At 40.0% G+C, this 18,407-nt stretch overlaps 1 protein-coding gene across 3 annotated transcripts in view; it reads left to right on the top strand.

Moving 5' to 3' along the window:
* Wdr72 (WD repeat domain 72) overlaps positions 1–18,407 on the top strand; it is a 172,301-nt gene that overhangs the window by 149,992 nt on the left and 3,902 nt on the right. For all 3 annotated transcript variants that reach the window (XM_021207686.1, XM_029543846.1, XM_029543845.1), the window contains exon 19: positions 15,015–15,119. In XM_021207686.1, coding sequence (XP_021063345.1) covers positions 15,015–15,119 — 105 coding nt within the window. The remainder of the gene's footprint in view (positions 1–15,014; positions 15,120–18,407) is intronic.

The following is an 18,407-nucleotide window of genomic DNA, read 5'->3' on the forward strand; positions in this document are numbered from 1 at the left end:
GCTGAGTGGAGGCCAGGGCCTGGTGCCATGTGTGGGTCAGCATCTCAGATATGCTTTCCCAGGATAAGGGGATTTGGGGGCATGTTTAGTCTTGGGAGAAAGCCAATTTGATCTATGCTTCAGATTGGCCAATGAAATGGACTTCTATAGTATTTTTGTTTCATCCCTCATCTAACTGGGCTGTGTGACTCCAAGCTAGACAACTTCCTTACTGTAGGAAATAACTACCTTCTTCCAGAGAGCTGTGTCTCTATGTTCCCATTGTGTTGGGCTTGGGCTGGGCCTCCTAGCTAAAATCTTTAGGGTCTCCCCAACTCAAAACCAAACAAACAGAAAAACAACAACAACAAAAAAGAAAAAAATCCAGTAATAACAACAAACCCCATAGTTTGGCAAAAACATTTATCTAAATCTCTCTCTCTCTGAGGAACAAATGTGTGATCTTTAATTCATGAAGATTCTCTGCAGAGAGAGGTGACCATGGTCTCTTGCAGATGCCCAGTAGGGGAAATCAAATTTTGGTTATTGGAGATTAGAAAACCCCCTACCCTAACCCAAATAACATTAGGGCGAGGAAGCCTTTAGAAATAACTGTGGCTGGAGAGATGGCACAGTGTTTCTGAGCCCCTTGTGCAGAGGACCCGGATTCTATTCCAAGCATTCACATGGTGACACACAAACCACCTGAAATTACAACTCCAGAAGATCTGGGGCCTTCTTCTTGCCTCTGAGGAAAACGTCATACAGATGATTCACGTACACATAGACTAAATCATGTACACATACACATGCTAAATCCTAAAAATAACTATCTTCTGAAAATAATTTAGAGACCAATCCCCATTCAAGTCCCCAGAGACATCCTAATTACTGTTTGATATAACTAAGTCGTGAGCATCAATGGGCACTTTTATGCAAAACCCATGTTTCCATAATTGCATATTCCTTTGAAGATTGTAGCCTCCTTTTACATTAAGATCACAAGGATTCGTTTTATCTTGTTGAATTATGCCAAGCTATCTTCATTCATTTTTTTCCTTTTATTACATTAATAAAATTTTTATCATCTTACTTCTATAAAATGAAATATCAGTGAGATGATTGAATTTAACATAAAAATGTTAAAAATGGATGAACAGAAACTTAGGTCTTATGTTTGGGAGAAATTTCTAAGAGCATTTCTTACTTGTGGCAAAGGTTTTAGTTTTGAAGAAAGAAAAAATAAATCTGTCTTGGAATAGGATTGTGGGCAAAATAATAACAGCTTATATATTAAGTACATTTATTTTTTATCTGTGGTTATCTTGTTTAGTCTCTTTAACACCTACATTGCTTAGGGAAATACTACATATAGGTCCTACCACTATAGCATCTATGGAGACAGTTATCTATATCATATATATATATATATATATGATGCAGTCAGTGCACAGGAATGCATCTATAGGGGTTAGTCAGCATGAATTGTAACAATGATCAAACATAACACTTTAACATTCAAGTGACCCTTTTTTTGAAATAATGAAACAAAAATGGGCTATCCCGTGGGACCAAAATTTGTTTTATGACTGAACATTATGTTCAGAAGAGTGAAATTCCCAGGGGCCAGTTTAACTTTTTGATTTATGAGGGCCAGGAAATGAAAATGGCTATCCATGAGTGTACCTTGGATTGTACGGGGTAGATGTGATTTTTTTTTTTTTATTGTTGTTGCAATGATAGTGTCAACATATTCTTGAGAGGCATGAATAAATGTATACTCATCCCAGATAGGGCACAGATCAAAGTGGTGATTCCACCAATGTCCAAATGAGCAAATCATGGAGTATACAGGACTTACAGAGCACATGGGTGGGGAGCTACTTAGAGGTGTGGGAGTGACCCCAAAGAGCCACATCACTGAAAAGATCTCATGCCAGCATGGATAACAGCTTCTTCATTGTCACACGGATGGAGTGACTGCCTCAGTTAACCTTCACTCTTCTCTCTGCTCTGGCACCTCCTAAAAACACACACATCAAACAGCATTATATAGAGCTAGGAGAGAGGAGTAGGAGACAGTGGTTGGAATGTCCGGTCAGGATCCAGTGAGCATCCCCACCTTCTTTCTTGTGGAATGTTAAGAGGGCTGAGCTTTGTAGGTCTTCTGAACTAGTCATAGCTGCTCTGATGAAGATGTCAACGGCTGATATGCTTAAGGGACAGTGTTCCATAATAACTCTTATTTTCATGCTTTGAAGGTAATTGGAGAACTTTTGTTTTAAATAGATGATCTTTTGGCTTAGAAGTTTTTCTTAGTACGACGCACCCAGGTTCTTATATAAAGATCCAATTCTGAGAAAGTAGATTTTCCCAGACACTACTGCCTATAATTGCACTGTCTCTGGAGAACTAAGCTCATTACGTTTGATACCAGCATATTCTTCTCTCTCTCTCTCTCTCTCTCTCTCTCTCTCTCTCTCTCTCTCCCCCTCTCTCTCTCTCCCCTCTCCCCCCCTCTCTCTCTGAATTTCCAACTGACTGAGACAAGCTCAGGATGTCAGAAACTGACATTTGGGTCATGCCTCTGCTTTCTCTAGTCCAGCCTTCTATTTCCAATACTGGAGATTCCATTATAGAGGAAAGCAGCCTCACAAGGCAAGATGTGCCTAAAATAGCCATGTATCCTGTTAGTGTGCTCCAGTACGGACAAAGAATGGTTGTAGATGTGTACGTTAAAACAGATAAGGTGCTAACAAGTACAGAGCAGGGGAGAGGTGTATTCATTGATGGGTTAATGAAGATTCCATAAAAGAGGTAGCATTTGAGCTGAATCTTCAATGAGGACGGATTTTAGTAAACAAAGAATTGGAGTGACATCTGTCCCCAAGACTCTTCACAAAGACAGCAGTGCAGAAAATGGATGTCATATGCAAGGGTCAGTGTATGATGTCACAATATTAAAGTATGAGGTATCACAGTCTGAAAGGAAATGTTTGAGAACAGGGTGGGCTACCTCAGAAACCATCCCTTGTTAACTAAGACTGTACTTGGATGGTTCATAAAATTCACAGCCCTGGAATCACCCATTGTGAACTGAACAGGGAACATTGTAGCAGATCATGTTCTACACAGAGCTGTAAGGTCAGACCTTTGGTGTGAGATGCTGTGTTTCTCAGTTGAAAGAATGACTGAAGAGAGATAGCCAGTTGGGTGGTCACAGTAGCTTTCCCAGAAGAGAATAAAGAGGGGGATTGGTCATGGGAGTAAGGGACACTGGAGGCAAGAAATGCCTATTAGAACTATTTAGAGCACCATAAATATGTTTCCTTTCAGATTTGCTTCCAGACTTTAGTCTTGGTATCTTCAGATATTCTCATAGCGACGAATTCTTCTTCTTTTCCCTTCCTTCCAGATCATTTATTGTCATCTAACATTTCTTTTTACCTAGTACTCAACAAGAGCCCATATCAGTGCTTCAAGAGCAAAGGCCTCCTTCTGGTCCCACTGGGCTCTTCTCACAGTCTCCTCTCATATCTCCCATCCTCCTTCTGGTCCCACTGGGCTCTTCTCACAGTCCTCTCTCTTGTATCCCCCATGCTGGCCATAGTGTGCAGCTCATCCTTTCCTGAGAACCCCAACCTGACTTCAGTCATCTGCCTGCATTTTTTCTCCCTATGAAACAAAGTCTCGAAGTCCTACCAAATGATAGCTCGCTATCCTGTTTCTTTTACAAATACTTAAAATGGTCTTTCCCTTGAATTCTTTCCACAGTGTAAGTGTGTCACAGGGTGTGTGCAGGCTGTCTTCTCACTGACTCAATCTCACAGTGGTTTCTCGAATTCATTGCTTCAGTCTAGCATTGCACGACTTGGGATCCCTTTACATCCATGCATTCTTCCAAACACGATTTTAAAACATAACAAGGGGTGTTTTACCATAAGCTAGGGAATTGTTTTATCTAGACGCATCTGTAAGGCTCTTGGCCTTTGCTTCCTATTTCTTTGTTCTCAAACTATGATAACCTCTCTTTTGTGTTGAGCCTGACTCTTACACATCTCCCTAGATTTTAGGAGCAGTTTCTCTTCATTCATTTACATGCTTGCTCTTAAATTCTTTTCCTTGGGTTATGTTTATCTTCTTTTTATTATAGATTATCTTGTATTAAATTGAGACTCTCAGAGATGTATGGTGGTACACATCTGCACGCTTAACATCTGGGATGACAATGAGTTCAAGTGCTGTATGTGCAACATAAAGAGATGTTATCTTAAAAATAATAATAAGTGTATAAAGGGCACTCTCTGCCATTTATAAAGGTCAGTTCTATGTTTTGGGAGTAATAAAGTCTTGAGAACATCATTCAGGTAGCCCGAGTATGATGCACCAACTGTTTTAGGATATGAGAAGTCATTTTACTATTTATCTTTTGATAAGTGCAAGTACATGAACATTTGAAAACACATGGCTTCATTTCATATGTATAACCATAAAATTGGGTGTCAGCCCCCACCTGTATTTCTCACATCTAGTATGAATGGATGTGGGGGGGGCAGGGCGTGGGAGAGTGGTACTCATTCCAAATTGGACTGTATCCAGTGTATCCAAGCATGTCTCCTATTTTAATAAGATTTCCCACTTTAATATCAAACAAAAACTACCATTTTCAAAGCAATTAAGACTAATGACTCAAAATATTCTAACAGACCTCTCTTTCCTTCCTTCCTTCCTTCCTTCCTTCCTTCCTTCCTTCCTTCCTTCCTTCCTTCCTTCCTTCTTTCCTTCCTTCCTTCTTTCCTTCTGTTAATAAATGAAAACAATGTATAGGCTAGGTGACACAATTTGATTATTTTCCATTTCCTATCTAGGGGCAGTAGCATCTGAAATGATTAACAATATGGGACAAGTATCTCCTGAGAGAAAGACCAATGGAAGCAAAAGATTGACGACCCTGTGAGCACTCTTCCCACTCTGCATTAGCTTCAGCCTGGGGAAAGTTGCAGGACTTATGGACTTGAGAACTCATGTAATTTCTGCAGTTGTCTCTTCTCCCAGTGATCAAGACGGGGCTCTTTCTGTTATTTTCTCTTATGGAGAACTACAGGGTGTGTTAGGGTTTAAATTACACTCTGTAGTCTTTATCAAGTTCATATATAAATCATGTTTCTCTCTGGTCTCAAATGCTAGTTTGGTTTTTTGTTTTTGTTTTGTTTTGTTTTGTTTAGTTTTTATTGAAAGGACTGCTTTGTTTTTCTGACCTTCTCCTCCATTTTCAAAAACAAATGGTGAAGATCCCTGTAAGTTCCTCCCTGGGCTTCTCTCTCTCTCTCTTTAAGGTGCCAATATATGAGGATCTATTCTCTCCTTTGGAATCGATTCATGCTTTCCAATTCATATTTCTTCTGGTTCTGAACAGCAAGCATAGGTAATGAACTTCTGTATTTACCAGAGGATTGGTCCTTATGAGGAAAATGACTTTGGGCAAACTTTTAAATTCCATGAAGAGTACAAAAGCTATCTCTGTACGCACTTCAAAGTTGTCCACCACCCGTACATCTCTACAGTCGGAAGTGGTCTTCTAAGATGACATGTTGCTGAGTCTGTTTTTTGGTTTTTTTTTTCTTAAGCAATTATTTCTATTGTGTAGGATGCTGGTACCAAGCCAGGTAATTTGATCAGATTATTTTTATATGTGTGCATACATGTATATGCATCTGTGCGTGTACATGCACATATACTATACATGTTCATGTGACATCTACAGGACAACCTTAGGTGTCATACCCAGGAACATTGCCAGTGAGCCCTAAAGAGCATTCCATCTCTGTTTCCCCAGGGCTTAGATGACAAGCACCATACCATTTGTTCTTTTATGTGAGTTAGAATCAAACTTGGTTTCTAGTCCTCATAAGACAAGGAGCTTGCTGACTGAGTTAGCCCCTAGCCCTAGAGTAAATCCTATTCCCTCCATGCCTGCAGGATGGAAGCCACAAAGAATCCAGTAGCCTTGCTTGTGGTGGAAAACCCTTAGAGGTCTTAAAGATTTTCAAAGCCAGTCTCTTGGCTATTTACTTCTTCTTCTTTTTTAATTGGATATTTTATTTATTTACATTTCAAATGTTATCCCCTTTCCCAGTTTCCCCACCTACCTGCCTCCCTGAGACCCGCATCCCATCCCCACTCCCCCTGCTTCTTAACCTCCTGTTAGTGATGCTCTAAATGAGTAGATTGATTTTGAAAAGTCTTGAACTTCAGAGATATAATATCTCAGAGGGGCTTCCTGGTCCAACTCTCTCATCCTGTGTAGAAAAGAACTTGAGTCAGGACAACAAACTGCCAAGCCCAAGGTCACACTAAAGAATAGAAGTGACACTGGACACTAGACTATAGACCTGGGAGAGATATACCCTCCCCCTGCCTTGTTGCTATATACTGCATCCTTGAGAATCCATGAATTCTTTCCAATTGTGAATTCTTTTTAATCTTTTATCCTGCAATGAGTACATATAATTTGGATCATAAGTGGTGAAGATTAATATTTTCTGTTTTAAAATATGCAAATAAGGCATCTAATGAAACCTGCTACTGTTGTTTATAATAAATTATTAGCAATATTTTGGTAAATTTGAGCTGTAGCACTAAGTAGAGCCTTGAGATTTTTCTCCTTTAATTACAATTAAATTCAATAAGTTTTTCAACCTTAGAAATTATTGTTAGGACTTTGCCTGGGTTATATGAACTGTACCCTTTATTTTATGTATGTATGTATGTATGTATGTATGTATGTATGTATGTATGTACTCATTCATTCATTCATTTTCTATGTGCTTGTAAGTTTATATCACATGTACACAAGTGTCCACAGAGACCAGAAAAGGGTGTCAGATGCCCTGGAAGCTGGAGTTACAGATGGTTATGAGCCACCCAAAACTGTATGTGCTGGGAACTGAATTTCAGTCTTTTGGAAAAGCAGCAAGTACTCTTAACTATAAAGCCATCTCTCCTACCACCAAGATCAGTATTGATAAGTAGCTTATGCCTTATGGTAAGTCAGAAGTATAGCATTTGGTAGTTTCCAGTAGCTCATCATTCATATATTCTGGGCAACAGAGAAACTTGTGGTTCTTTGAAGAATAAAATCATGTTTAAAGAAATTTAGCAAATAATTGCTAATTGCTATTTCCTTCTCAACACTAGCCTGACCTCCAATCCCAAGTGATCTAGCCACATGTCTCATCAAGAATACCCCCTCAACCTAATTAGCCAGCAATTTGACAATATATTCATATATACATATATACAAATTCATATATATATATCCCTATGTATATACAAATATATAATATAAAATAATATAAGCACAGTTTTTATATATTATATTCAATAAATACTATATACACCTGGGTATAGATATTGACATAATAGTCATTAGTCAAAGCATTTTGAAAAATTAATCTTTTTACCAGTTAAAACCTCTATCAGTCATGAGGAAATTCACACTAGAAAATGATACCCAAATGGCAGGGCATCTCAGGTAGAAAGCTCAGGAGGACAGAGGAACACAGATGTCTAACTGTGCTCTTGCTGAAGATCACTGAGTGGTGGTGAAGCATCGAGCACCTAATTTAATTGTCACTGTCACTGTAGGATTTTGTTTTCCACACCAAAAGCAAAGTAAGCCCAGAGTCTAACACAGGATATACACCCAAGAAACACTATTGCTTGATTATCTCAGTAGATACTTTCAAAAGTATTGGAAATATGGACACAACTCTTTAGTAGATAATGCTGAGCTGATATAACATCTGTCCAGAGTCAAAGCCACCTTGTAAACTGAATTTGAAGTCTGTCCAGATGGCATTTTCTGTGCTTACAGAGTTGCTGGTGGTGCTTAAATTTTCTTTATTGGTTTTGCCTCCTTCTGATTTAAAATATATTTACATGTGTTGCTTAAGAGCACGTGCTGCTCTTGCAGAGTACCTGCATTGGTTTCTAACACCCATGACAGTCATTTTACAATTACCTGTAACTCCAGCTCCATACCTGATGTCCCCTTCTGTCCTCTGAGGGCACCTATACTCAGATGGCGTGTGTGTGTGTGTGTGTGTGTGTGTGTGTGTGTGTGTGTACACATATATTAGAAATAAAATGCATGTACATTGTTTTCTTCCTGAGCTTCTAGGATTGCATCAACAATTTTATCTGAATTTGACATCATTGTTTTTTTCTGTGCCTTTTGTAAGTTATCATTTAGTGTATTTTGTAGTGTTTTCATCAGGGTGTGAAGAGGCAGGGATTCCCAAGCCAGAGGTGATGCACTTCACTTCCAGACTGAGCTAAAAGATTTAGACCATGGTTTCTGTTCCTGACCTCTAGAACCTGTGTATTGTCCACATATTCTTGCTTACTAAGCCTTTTTCTGGGGAGTGTTTGTTTCATTCATTTGACAGCATATCTTCTTATGAAACATTTGCCTTTAAGAATTCACCCTATTTCCAAAGAGCCTGCACATATGAATGGATCTCTGTGTTGTGGTGGTTTGTTGTTGTTGTTGTTGTTTAAGATTTTATTTTTTATTGGGGAGTGGGGTACACATGGAAATGCAGTACCCAAGGGGACCAGAAGAAGGTGACAAATATCCAGCAGCTGGAGTGACAGACAGTTGTGAACTGCCTGACTTGGATTCTGGGAACCAAACATAGGTCCATATAAGACCAGTGCATGCTCTCAACTAATGAACCATTTCTCCAGCCCTGGGATATCTTTCTGAATGATTCCTAATTCATTATATTGGAATAATTTTGATGCATATTTTATTCACTCCATAAATAACATGGATTTTTTTTTTTACTGAAACACATAACAAGAAAAGATCATTAGAAATAGCTTTATAGTCTTAAATTTAAAGTTAGATAATTAACAGGATTTTGGATTATTGAAAATATTTTTTTTCCCAGAGCTGAGGACTGAACCCAGGGCCTTGTGCTTGCTAGGCAAGCGCTCTACCACTGAGCTAAATCCCCAACTCCTGGATTATTGAAAATATTTTATATGTAATCTTTTTAGAACCATTAATTTGCAAGTAAGAACAACAACTTCACTGGTAAACCCAAGGTGAAGTAGATTGACATGAGGGACATTGCCCACAATCATCTTCTTGGGAGACTTTATGAGCAATGTGTGATTGCTCCATTAGGCATAGGGAAGGACTCTCTTCTGGAAATGCCCTTTATTATGTTTTTCACCAATGGCAGAATGCTATAGATTGGCAACAAGCACTTTGCTTGGTTAGTGGCCCCTGATCTGAAATAATCATACCCTGTTTGTTGAGTGAATGGAGGTTCCTATTGGTGCTGTATATTCTCTCATCCAGGGTGCCAGCGTACCTCCTGGAACTGTTTTCTCTCTAGGCATGAGAGAAAGAATGAGAGAGGTTCTTCCCCTGGCTCCTGTGTTTGAACCTATGGTCCCCAGCTTGTCAGAAGCTATGGAATTTTTGTTATTTGGATTCAAAGTGTCAGAGGTGAGTCCCTGGAGAGGGGCCTCTGAGGACTTTTCCTACCTCCAGTTTTGGTTTAGCTTTCTTAACTTCCTATCAGATACCATGATGTGAAGAGCACCAGCCACACATTTTGGCCACCCATCCACTCCTGTGCTGCTCCTCCTTTGGGACTGAGATGCTCTGAGATCATGAGCTAAGTAAAAGTCTCCTCTTTTATGTGTTTCTGTATTCGGTCACAGTGATAAGGAAGGCAACTAATACTCCAGGCTTAGCTGACTTTGACATTAAATGCCATCATTCTCTAAATGGCAAAGAGGGAGGAAAGAAAGTCTCTAGAAAATAATAGAAGCTAGAATAGAGGCCAGAGGCCCGTAGAGGTTGCCACATGGATTTGTGTGGCCATGTCACCACATAATTTAAACAACAAATTCTCCCATAGAGGCTTCCTAAAATATTTGTGATGTAGTTTTAAACTACTGGTTGTCAGAGGCAAAGGGTGGGGCGGGCAGCTGGAGAGATGGCTGAGTATAAAAGCACTTGCTGTGCAAGGATGAGGACCTAAGTTCAATCTGCAGCACTCACATAAAAGATGGACATGGGTCAAAAGTAATACAGTGGATGTAGTCACATATGTGTGCATGTATGTGAATATGAACCTGTACACATACACACATGCATACACGCACACCACACACATGCTCACACATACACACATACACACACACACACACGCACACACAGAGGGAAGAAGGGAGAGAGAGAGAGAGAGAGAGAGAGAGAGAGAGAGAGAGAGAGAGAGAAGAAAGAAATACTGACTTTCTATTGTCTTTACCTGAACCTTAGGATCTAGAAATAAACTCATTAGAGGTACCATAGCCCCACACATTCATGTAGAGCACACAGCCTCTTCTCTGTATCTACCGGCTGAAGATATTGAAAATATATTCAGAGCATCAGCCTTTTGGTTGTCGATATTTCAAAGCATGTGGTGAGTAAATGGGAAAGCCGCCCCTCTGTCAGAGAATGGAGCAAACTTCCATCTTTTAGTGGAGATCTGTCGAGGAGAAGAGTGTGTCTTTGGGGGCTCCAAGCCTCCAGATGTAGACAACTCTACAGTCCATTCCTGAGAAAATAAACAGCTGATGTTTAGCCGAAGATGAGGCTAGCCATTTGCACGGTATTATTGATGTCAGAGACACCTCTCTGCCAAGCTCTGAAAAGCACCTTCAAAAACTACCGAAAACACCCAAGAACTTTAGTGATGAGCTACAAATGGACTGTGGTATTGATAAGAAAAGGTCGATATGTATAGTGAAAGGATGGCTACTGTGATAAATGGGCCCTCCATCAGTAAAGATCAAATTATTGACTATCTAGGTCAAGGAAAAAAAAAAAACCTGTCTATAGCTACTTCTATAGGTGAGAAGAATTAGCCAACAACAGCAATTCACAGACAGCTCCAAGAGACAAATACGGAGACTTCATTTCAAACATCCCAAGTGGACAATCACATCAAACATGTCTGTTACATAGCATATTTAGTAAGTCTTTGGCCATATCTGTATCTAGGCCTTTATCTTTGGGGTGAATGGCTCTCTTTGGTTATCCCACAATCCCATTCAAGGACACCTAGGTCAAGCCTCAGTTCCTTAGTCCTTTACAGTAGAGAACTTCTCTACCCTCCTAAAAGGCATGTCATCCTTAGACCACGGGCTCTAGAGCTCCTGACTAATTTTGCTAGTTGTACAACAACTAGATCACAAGTTGCATGAGGGTCCATTGAAAGTCCGTTCACTTCTTTGCCCCTTGTGGTCCAGCAAAGAGCTATGCCCGTAATAAGCACCAAATCAATGGGTTTTGATTGCGCCGGTTTTGAAATGGTTCATTAGAGGAACTCCAGCCACTCATCATGTCAGAGTTTAATGAGGAAAACACCACAGGAAACACCCAAAAGGACAATCACAAGGATTAGCCTATCAAACAAACAAACAAAAGAAAGGTAGACTGGCAGTAATTAACCTCTCCTGGTGTCTCCTGCCTGCTCTCCTGCTCTGCTCCGTTGGTTCGGAAGTCCACCATTCCCAATTGTCAAGGCATCGTCCCTTCTCCCACAGTAAGTTTAATTGGATACTCTGTGAACCACCCAGGAAAGGATGGTGAATCACGCACCACTTTAGATTGAAAGACTAATCTGCCAAAAGTAAGATACCTGAATAACCTTCTTCAACACTGACTCTCACAAGAACCAGACTTCGTAGAACTCAGAAGTCAAGACAAATGGGTAGCTACGTGATACCTGCTGAACTCAGTTCCCGAAAGAGCTGATCTGACGTTCTAACTTTTGGAATCATTTGGTAGATCTTCTCATGCTGGATCTAATCTATTGTCCTTCCTAACAGTTGTTTAACAGTTGTGGGCACTTCTTCTAATGCTATGCCCTCTTCCCTTGGAGGTCTCTAATTAACAGTGGCATGCTTTACTGATTAAATATGTTCTTTGACAATTTCACACAGTAGTACACTGATCTCATACCCTACCCTCTAATCTCTTCCCTAATAATCTCTTTCTTATACCTATTCTCTCTCTCTCTCTCTCTCTCTCTCTCTCTNTGTGTGTGTGTGTGTGTGTGTGTGTGTGTGTGTGTGTGTGTGTGTGTCTGACTCCCTGAGTTTAACCAAGGCCTTCTATGAGACCATGGATCAGAATGATCCACGGGAGTTCGGTGGTAGGTACACATCTGAAAACAATGGCAATGGCTTCCCCTCTCCTAGACTCTGTCTATAGCCAGTAGTTCAGGACTAAGGGTAGGAACCTGCTAGAATAGCATTTCTAATAATGAGTGCTTAGTGAAGATATGTTAGAGGAATGACTAAGTGGGCGGATGATGAAAGGTATTCAATCATGAAAGAACGATATGTTAGATGACAAGGACAACATGCTTGCTCAAATAAATAGAGATACAACCACATGGGTGTTTAGCAAAAGATTTCTCTGCATGACCCACTCCTTATTGCCAACACCACCATCACTACTTCAGAAAGCTATCAAGATACCTAAAGGTAAAAGCCATGTAATAAGACTGCAAGCATTGACTAGTATAATAGTTTCCTGTAGCTTTGCTCCATTAACCTATCCCACTTAAACACTTCACAAAAATGCATGAGGTCAAAAATAGTCAACCTGTGTGATTTAAAGTGAGGAAAAATTAAATTTAAGGAAGCCACACTGGTGACAATCAGGACACAGAGACATTTTATTGCAGATCACAGACTTGGCCACATGGTATGAAGCGGTAGTCTTTTCATGGATCTAACTGAACTCACATCCTTGAAAGCACACATCCTCTTGATTTATGAGGACAGCTAGTCTAGCCCCTCTGCTTCAGGCCCTCGTCCACTCATTCATTTCAGAAATTCTTGGAGAGTAATCCCTGTGGCCCAGGCCCTGTTGTAGATATGATAGAAAATGAAGGAAACAGACTTGGCTTATACTTTGGGGGATGGGAGGGAGGCAGATTCAGAAAATCCAAATGTAAAAAAATGAAAATATAGGTATATTTACTTAAAATAAGAATTTCGACCTTCCCTTGTGTTTGCTTCTAAAGGAAAGGTTTTCAGGAAGTGGCAACTCCATAGACTGCCCACCATTCACAGTATAGCTACTCTCTGGACTCCCAGAGGGCTGCTGACCCTGTCTGCAGGGGATGTGTGACTAGAATTGCTACCAGCTTCTTTTAAAGAGTCACTGCTGGGCCTCAGGTCTGAGCACACAGAGGAATGGGAGCCCAGAGTGCTGATGTTGCTGATTCCTGCGGGGCTCCAGCAGGACACCTTGGTGTCAATTATCTAGTGTGTGAAGCAATGCGGGCTCCAGGCTTTATGTGGCTCTTTCATGTCCAGAAGGAGGTTTAGCAACAGTGACCCTGAGCCTAAGAACATTTTCTATAGGAGCTATGTAGGTATTTTTGTTTATTATTGCATTGATTACTTATAAATATGATACATTATCAAGAGCTGAAGACTATAGTAGCGTGTACTATAGAAACATAAGCATAAGATTCTACTGCTTTTAAAAGTGTATCGCTGTATATACCTAAGTGTAAGTTTATATACAGGAGAATATTTGCATAGTCAGTTATATATGCATATATGTATATGTGGGTGTATTTGAATTTATATACATACTCAGTAGTATGACATATATATATATATATGCATATGTTTATGTAAGTGTATATATATTATTAGTAGTATGTGTCTGTGTGTATATAAATGAATGTTTGTATACATGATATATATATATATATATATTTGATAATGTGTGTATATGTATGAATATTACTATATAGAAATGCTCAATAGTACATATATGCAATTATAGATGTGAATGTATATATGCAATAAGTAGTATGCATATGTGCATATACACATGTGAAGTGTATACATGTATATATATATATATGTATTTTCATTCGTTTGTGTGTATAAATGTATACATATATAGAGAAACAATGGTTTATGTATATGTTTACATGCCTATATTAGTGCATATACTCAATGATGTATACATATGTGTATATGTAAGCATATATGAGAACATATATGAACAGAGCTATGCACATGTTTACACTTTGCAAGAATGCATATCAGTGGGTGTGACCTGCTCTGTGTGATCGGTACTCAGTTTGTTCTGGACACTAAATACCATCATGTTGAGTAGACCTGCCTTTCCTAGCAGATATTGACTAGAGCAGAGGTTACATGAGAATATGTTGCTTAAGTATGTCATTTACAGCAGGTGTTTCAACCTATGGAAAATCACAGCTTTTGACTCTGCATGTTGAAGAGCTGGTATTGATAATGAACTTATAGGAAATGTCGGAGCCAGGTGCCAGCTTCCGTTTCTAGTCCCTGTTGCTACTTAGGATCTGATCTTGTGAAAAGTTTTTGGGTAACATATTGCTACAAACACCGGACTCTCTTATCCACATGTGAAATGTGTTCATCTATACTTGAAGATTTCCTTCGTTTACGACTTTTTGCGTGCGTGCATTTGGTGCCATGGGTTTCAGTGAGATGAAGAAAGAACCAAATGCAAACAAAAAATCCGTTTCTGGGATTGGACCTACAGAAGAAGCCTCACCATGGGGCAGAGCCTGGCTTTCTAACTGAGTTGGCCGATGTGCTTTGCTCTGTGCCCATGTGCTCTTAATTGACTATATTGTTTTAGATTTATGCATTAAAAATACGATTTCTACTTCGAAAGCATCACTTCGTCACTTTGTAGCTATGTAGCTTTTAAGCCAAAGCCAGAAGCTTATTTTTCTTCTGAGATAAAGTCACATCTATGGATTTTTCAACTAATTACGTGTCTGCCAATAAATACTTAGAGGATACACTTTATTTCAATTTATTATTTGTGTTTCCATAGTGTGCCCTGCACTATCTGTGGGTCTGAAGTGGTCTAATGATGTTCACTGCTACTTTTTCATGGCTGTCTTTCTCGTTCTCTCTCCTTTCTCTCTTTTTAACAGCTTCAGTCAGTCCGGTCAAGCATGGCAACGACTTGAACTCGGCAAACTTCCAAGATACAGAGGACATTCTTGACAGATGTGTCTTGGAAGAGTCGGAGAGTGCAGGTGGAAGCCATTTAAACATAGTCAAGTATAAAATGATAAATTTGACACAGCTTTGGGGTCCTTGGGAGGGTGTGGGGGAGGACACTGGAAGCTGCTGGCTCTTAGCAGCTGCACTCTCAAATTAACACCCCCCCAGGAGGTCACAGTGTGGGGCTGTTATCTTTTCCTCTTTCATCAAGAATTCAGTTGGACAAAGTACAAAGACGTTATGATGGCAAAGGGAAGCTGACACCATTAGTTCATTATCAATTCTAAGCTAAACTGCTTAATCCACACAGAGGCTGGAAAGTAGAGAAATGTTGACATTTCAAATATTTCAAATAATGAGATCTAACAAGAGAAAGGCAGAAATATGGAGATGAAGAGCAGAGAAGAACAAATCGGGGCTACTAGAATCTCTTTACCTTTCCCTGTGCAAACAGAACCCTGACTGGGAGAAAGGGCTTTAGGAAAACAGGGCTGAGTATGGTCAAACAGTGGGAGGACAACTGTTTAAGAACCCTTCCTCAGGAAGGAAGATTTACTCTGTCAAAGTTGCTTATGTCTCTTCTTTGTGGAAAGAAAAGATAGAAAAATGTACCAAGAAAAAAAGCATGCCAAATTCTAATGATTACTTCCTTACAAAGGGTAAAAAAAGGAATTGTTACTAAAAACTGAATGACATTGTTGGGTCACAAAAGCTATGAGATGCTAGTATCTACCCTATTAGCATGATTGAAAGAGTCAGCTATCTCTCCGGGCTGGACATTTCTTTCCTGTTTTGCGTAGCTACAGTGTCCCCTCCACCCTCTGACATCTTTGTGCACTGATCTTTGTATCATATTTTTGATTCATCCTCTCTGTAGGCTGTCAGCTTAGTTAAGAGATTTCCAAATTGTGTTGCCTTCCCTGACAGGGGGGCAGCTGCAAACAGTCCCCTGATCCTTCCCGGAGGAGAGATACTGAGATTTAATTTTCAGTGAAAGGTGTAGCCTGCAATCTATGTCAGGTCCCCTAAGTCATCTTGGAACCCCAATAGGCCCAGTGGTAATGGCAAGTGTGTATCGGGCCCCCTCCACTGCACTAGGAGCCCTCAAAAGATGAGCTGCAGCTGCGTGCCTGATCCCAGCAATGCTTTCTCTTCCTCATCCTAGAGCACAGAGATACAGCATCTTTTTATGACAGAGATTGTTAAAGAACAAATTAGCCCCGCTCCCTGACATAACACTCCAAAGAAAATGTCAATTCGTTTCACCTTAAGAAGGAGGGGTGATGGCAATGTTAGCTGTGTCTATACTGAAAATTATTCTTAAGATTACTTTCTAGTCTGGACGGAAACTGTCTAATTCTGACTAGATTTTTAAAGTTCTTGACGAGCTGGAGCTGTTTCCCATCAAGCCTTCTGTCAGGAAGTTAAATCTTTAGAGTCCAGTGTTTACTTAAGCACTCGCTGTTTTTAGCATGATGCGTCAATGTGAGGCCATTTCAAATGTCGAAACAGTTCCGCCATGCCTTAACACAAGTGGACTGAGGGTAAAATTCAGATATGGCTTTTTACCATCTGACAGTTATGAACAAAAGAACATGTCAAATAAAAAAAAAAAAAGCGAGAGTAATTAGAAAATACAGGAGCCAGGGAAGAGTCTGGGGAAGAAAAAAAAAAAAAAAAAAAAGAGTAGCGGTCCATACATTGGGCGTCATTAAACTGGTAATAAAGAATGAATTGCTCTGGCTTTTTCCTCTGTCCATCCTTGCATTTTAAGACATCTTACCCTTATAGGCCTAGAAACCTCTGGAGGGTTGGCTACTGGTCTCACTGCCTTCCACTGAGAATTTGTGGCTTGGTTGTCATGGAGACATCGTATTTCTCCAAGAATTGCTCATATTGATCCGTAGCCAGGCGTAAATGGCCAAGCGAGTGTGAGGAAGAAAGGGGGCTGGGCAGTCCTGTAAAATGACCAGGGCTCGTGGGTCGGAAAGCAGCTCACACACAGCAAACACTTAGGGGAAAAGAAAGAAGTGCTCTCTTTTGGGGTTGGGATTTCTTTCTGCACTTTGGACCAGTTGTCTTCTTTTGGGGTAAACTGAAAGGAACTTGTTAGTTGCGTGTCATGTCAGATCTTGGGTGCCTGGTCCTGACCCAGCTGTCAGCCTCCCAGCTCTGTGCAGTTCAGGGACACACAACAAAGAGGTAGTGACATGAATTATTTATTACTCTTCGCGTGGATAACATTCTGGGATAAGGAATTAAGACACTTCTGACAGAGGTGCTCGTTTGTCGAGAAAGATTTTGATGAGACATTAGACTTCCTCAGAGTAGAAGCATCTGATAGACAAAATGCCTTAGAAACGAACAAGGAGAGAGAGAGAGAGAGAGAGAGAGAGAGAGAGAGAGAGAGAGAGAGAGAGTACGTTTTGTGTTTCTTAAAGTAATTTGGTGGCACAGAGGGACCGTTTGGAGCTGTGAAATTATGACAATCCGTTCTTCAGTGCCCAAAGATAAACTTCAGATTCAAAAGTCACACCAAGCATAGGGGCCCTACAATAATGAGCAACTTCTTGATGATGTGCACACTTCCGCGGACTGTGTGTGGGTGGCGTTTATCTGAGAGAGCTTGACCATCTTTATTACATGAGAAACCAAAATTAAGAGCTTTGAAGTGGTGATATTTGCGACCCTAAATAAGGAGAGTGTGTCAGTAGCTACCTTACAATGACGTGTGGGAAGGAGTGAGCTTAAGTCTGGAGCCATCATCCTTCCTGTTTTCCCCTGGAATGTCATCCCTCCATCTGAAATTCCCTGTAACATCTTCATGGATGTGCAGAATCACCCGGTTACAAAGCTGAGTGTGCTCAGCCTTCTAGCTGTAATGGATATTGACCTTATGTAGTTTAATGTAATGCTAACTGACTAATATATTTATTACCTCATTTTAAATGAATAGACTAAATGTTTAAAGAGTATTTAGAAAAGAAAAACAGAAATGATTCCCCCATACCAAGAGTACCACTTCCTCTATTGTTCAATCCAAGTACTGTCTTTATTTTTAAAACTTTTCAAACTAAAACTTCATTCTAGCTTTTACGGCTGCACAGCACTGACTTCAGCCCCCATCCATAGGCAGAAAGTAGGAAGGACAAGGTAGCACGAAGAACCTGAAATATATTTTTGAACAAACCTAAAGTTACTATCTTAAGTGCTGCTAGCTTTAAAATGCCATGAGTAAGTGAATTTTTAAAAATTTTGCATAAAACAACACAGTTGGCTTCCCAAGTGGAGTTCGGAGACTGTAGGCTTATTTTACCTCT

This window comes from Mus pahari, chromosome 10 (genome assembly GCF_900095145.1).
Source record: "Mus pahari chromosome 10, PAHARI_EIJ_v1.1, whole genome shotgun sequence".
Classification (NCBI taxonomy): domain Eukaryota; kingdom Metazoa; phylum Chordata; class Mammalia; order Rodentia; family Muridae; genus Mus; species Mus pahari.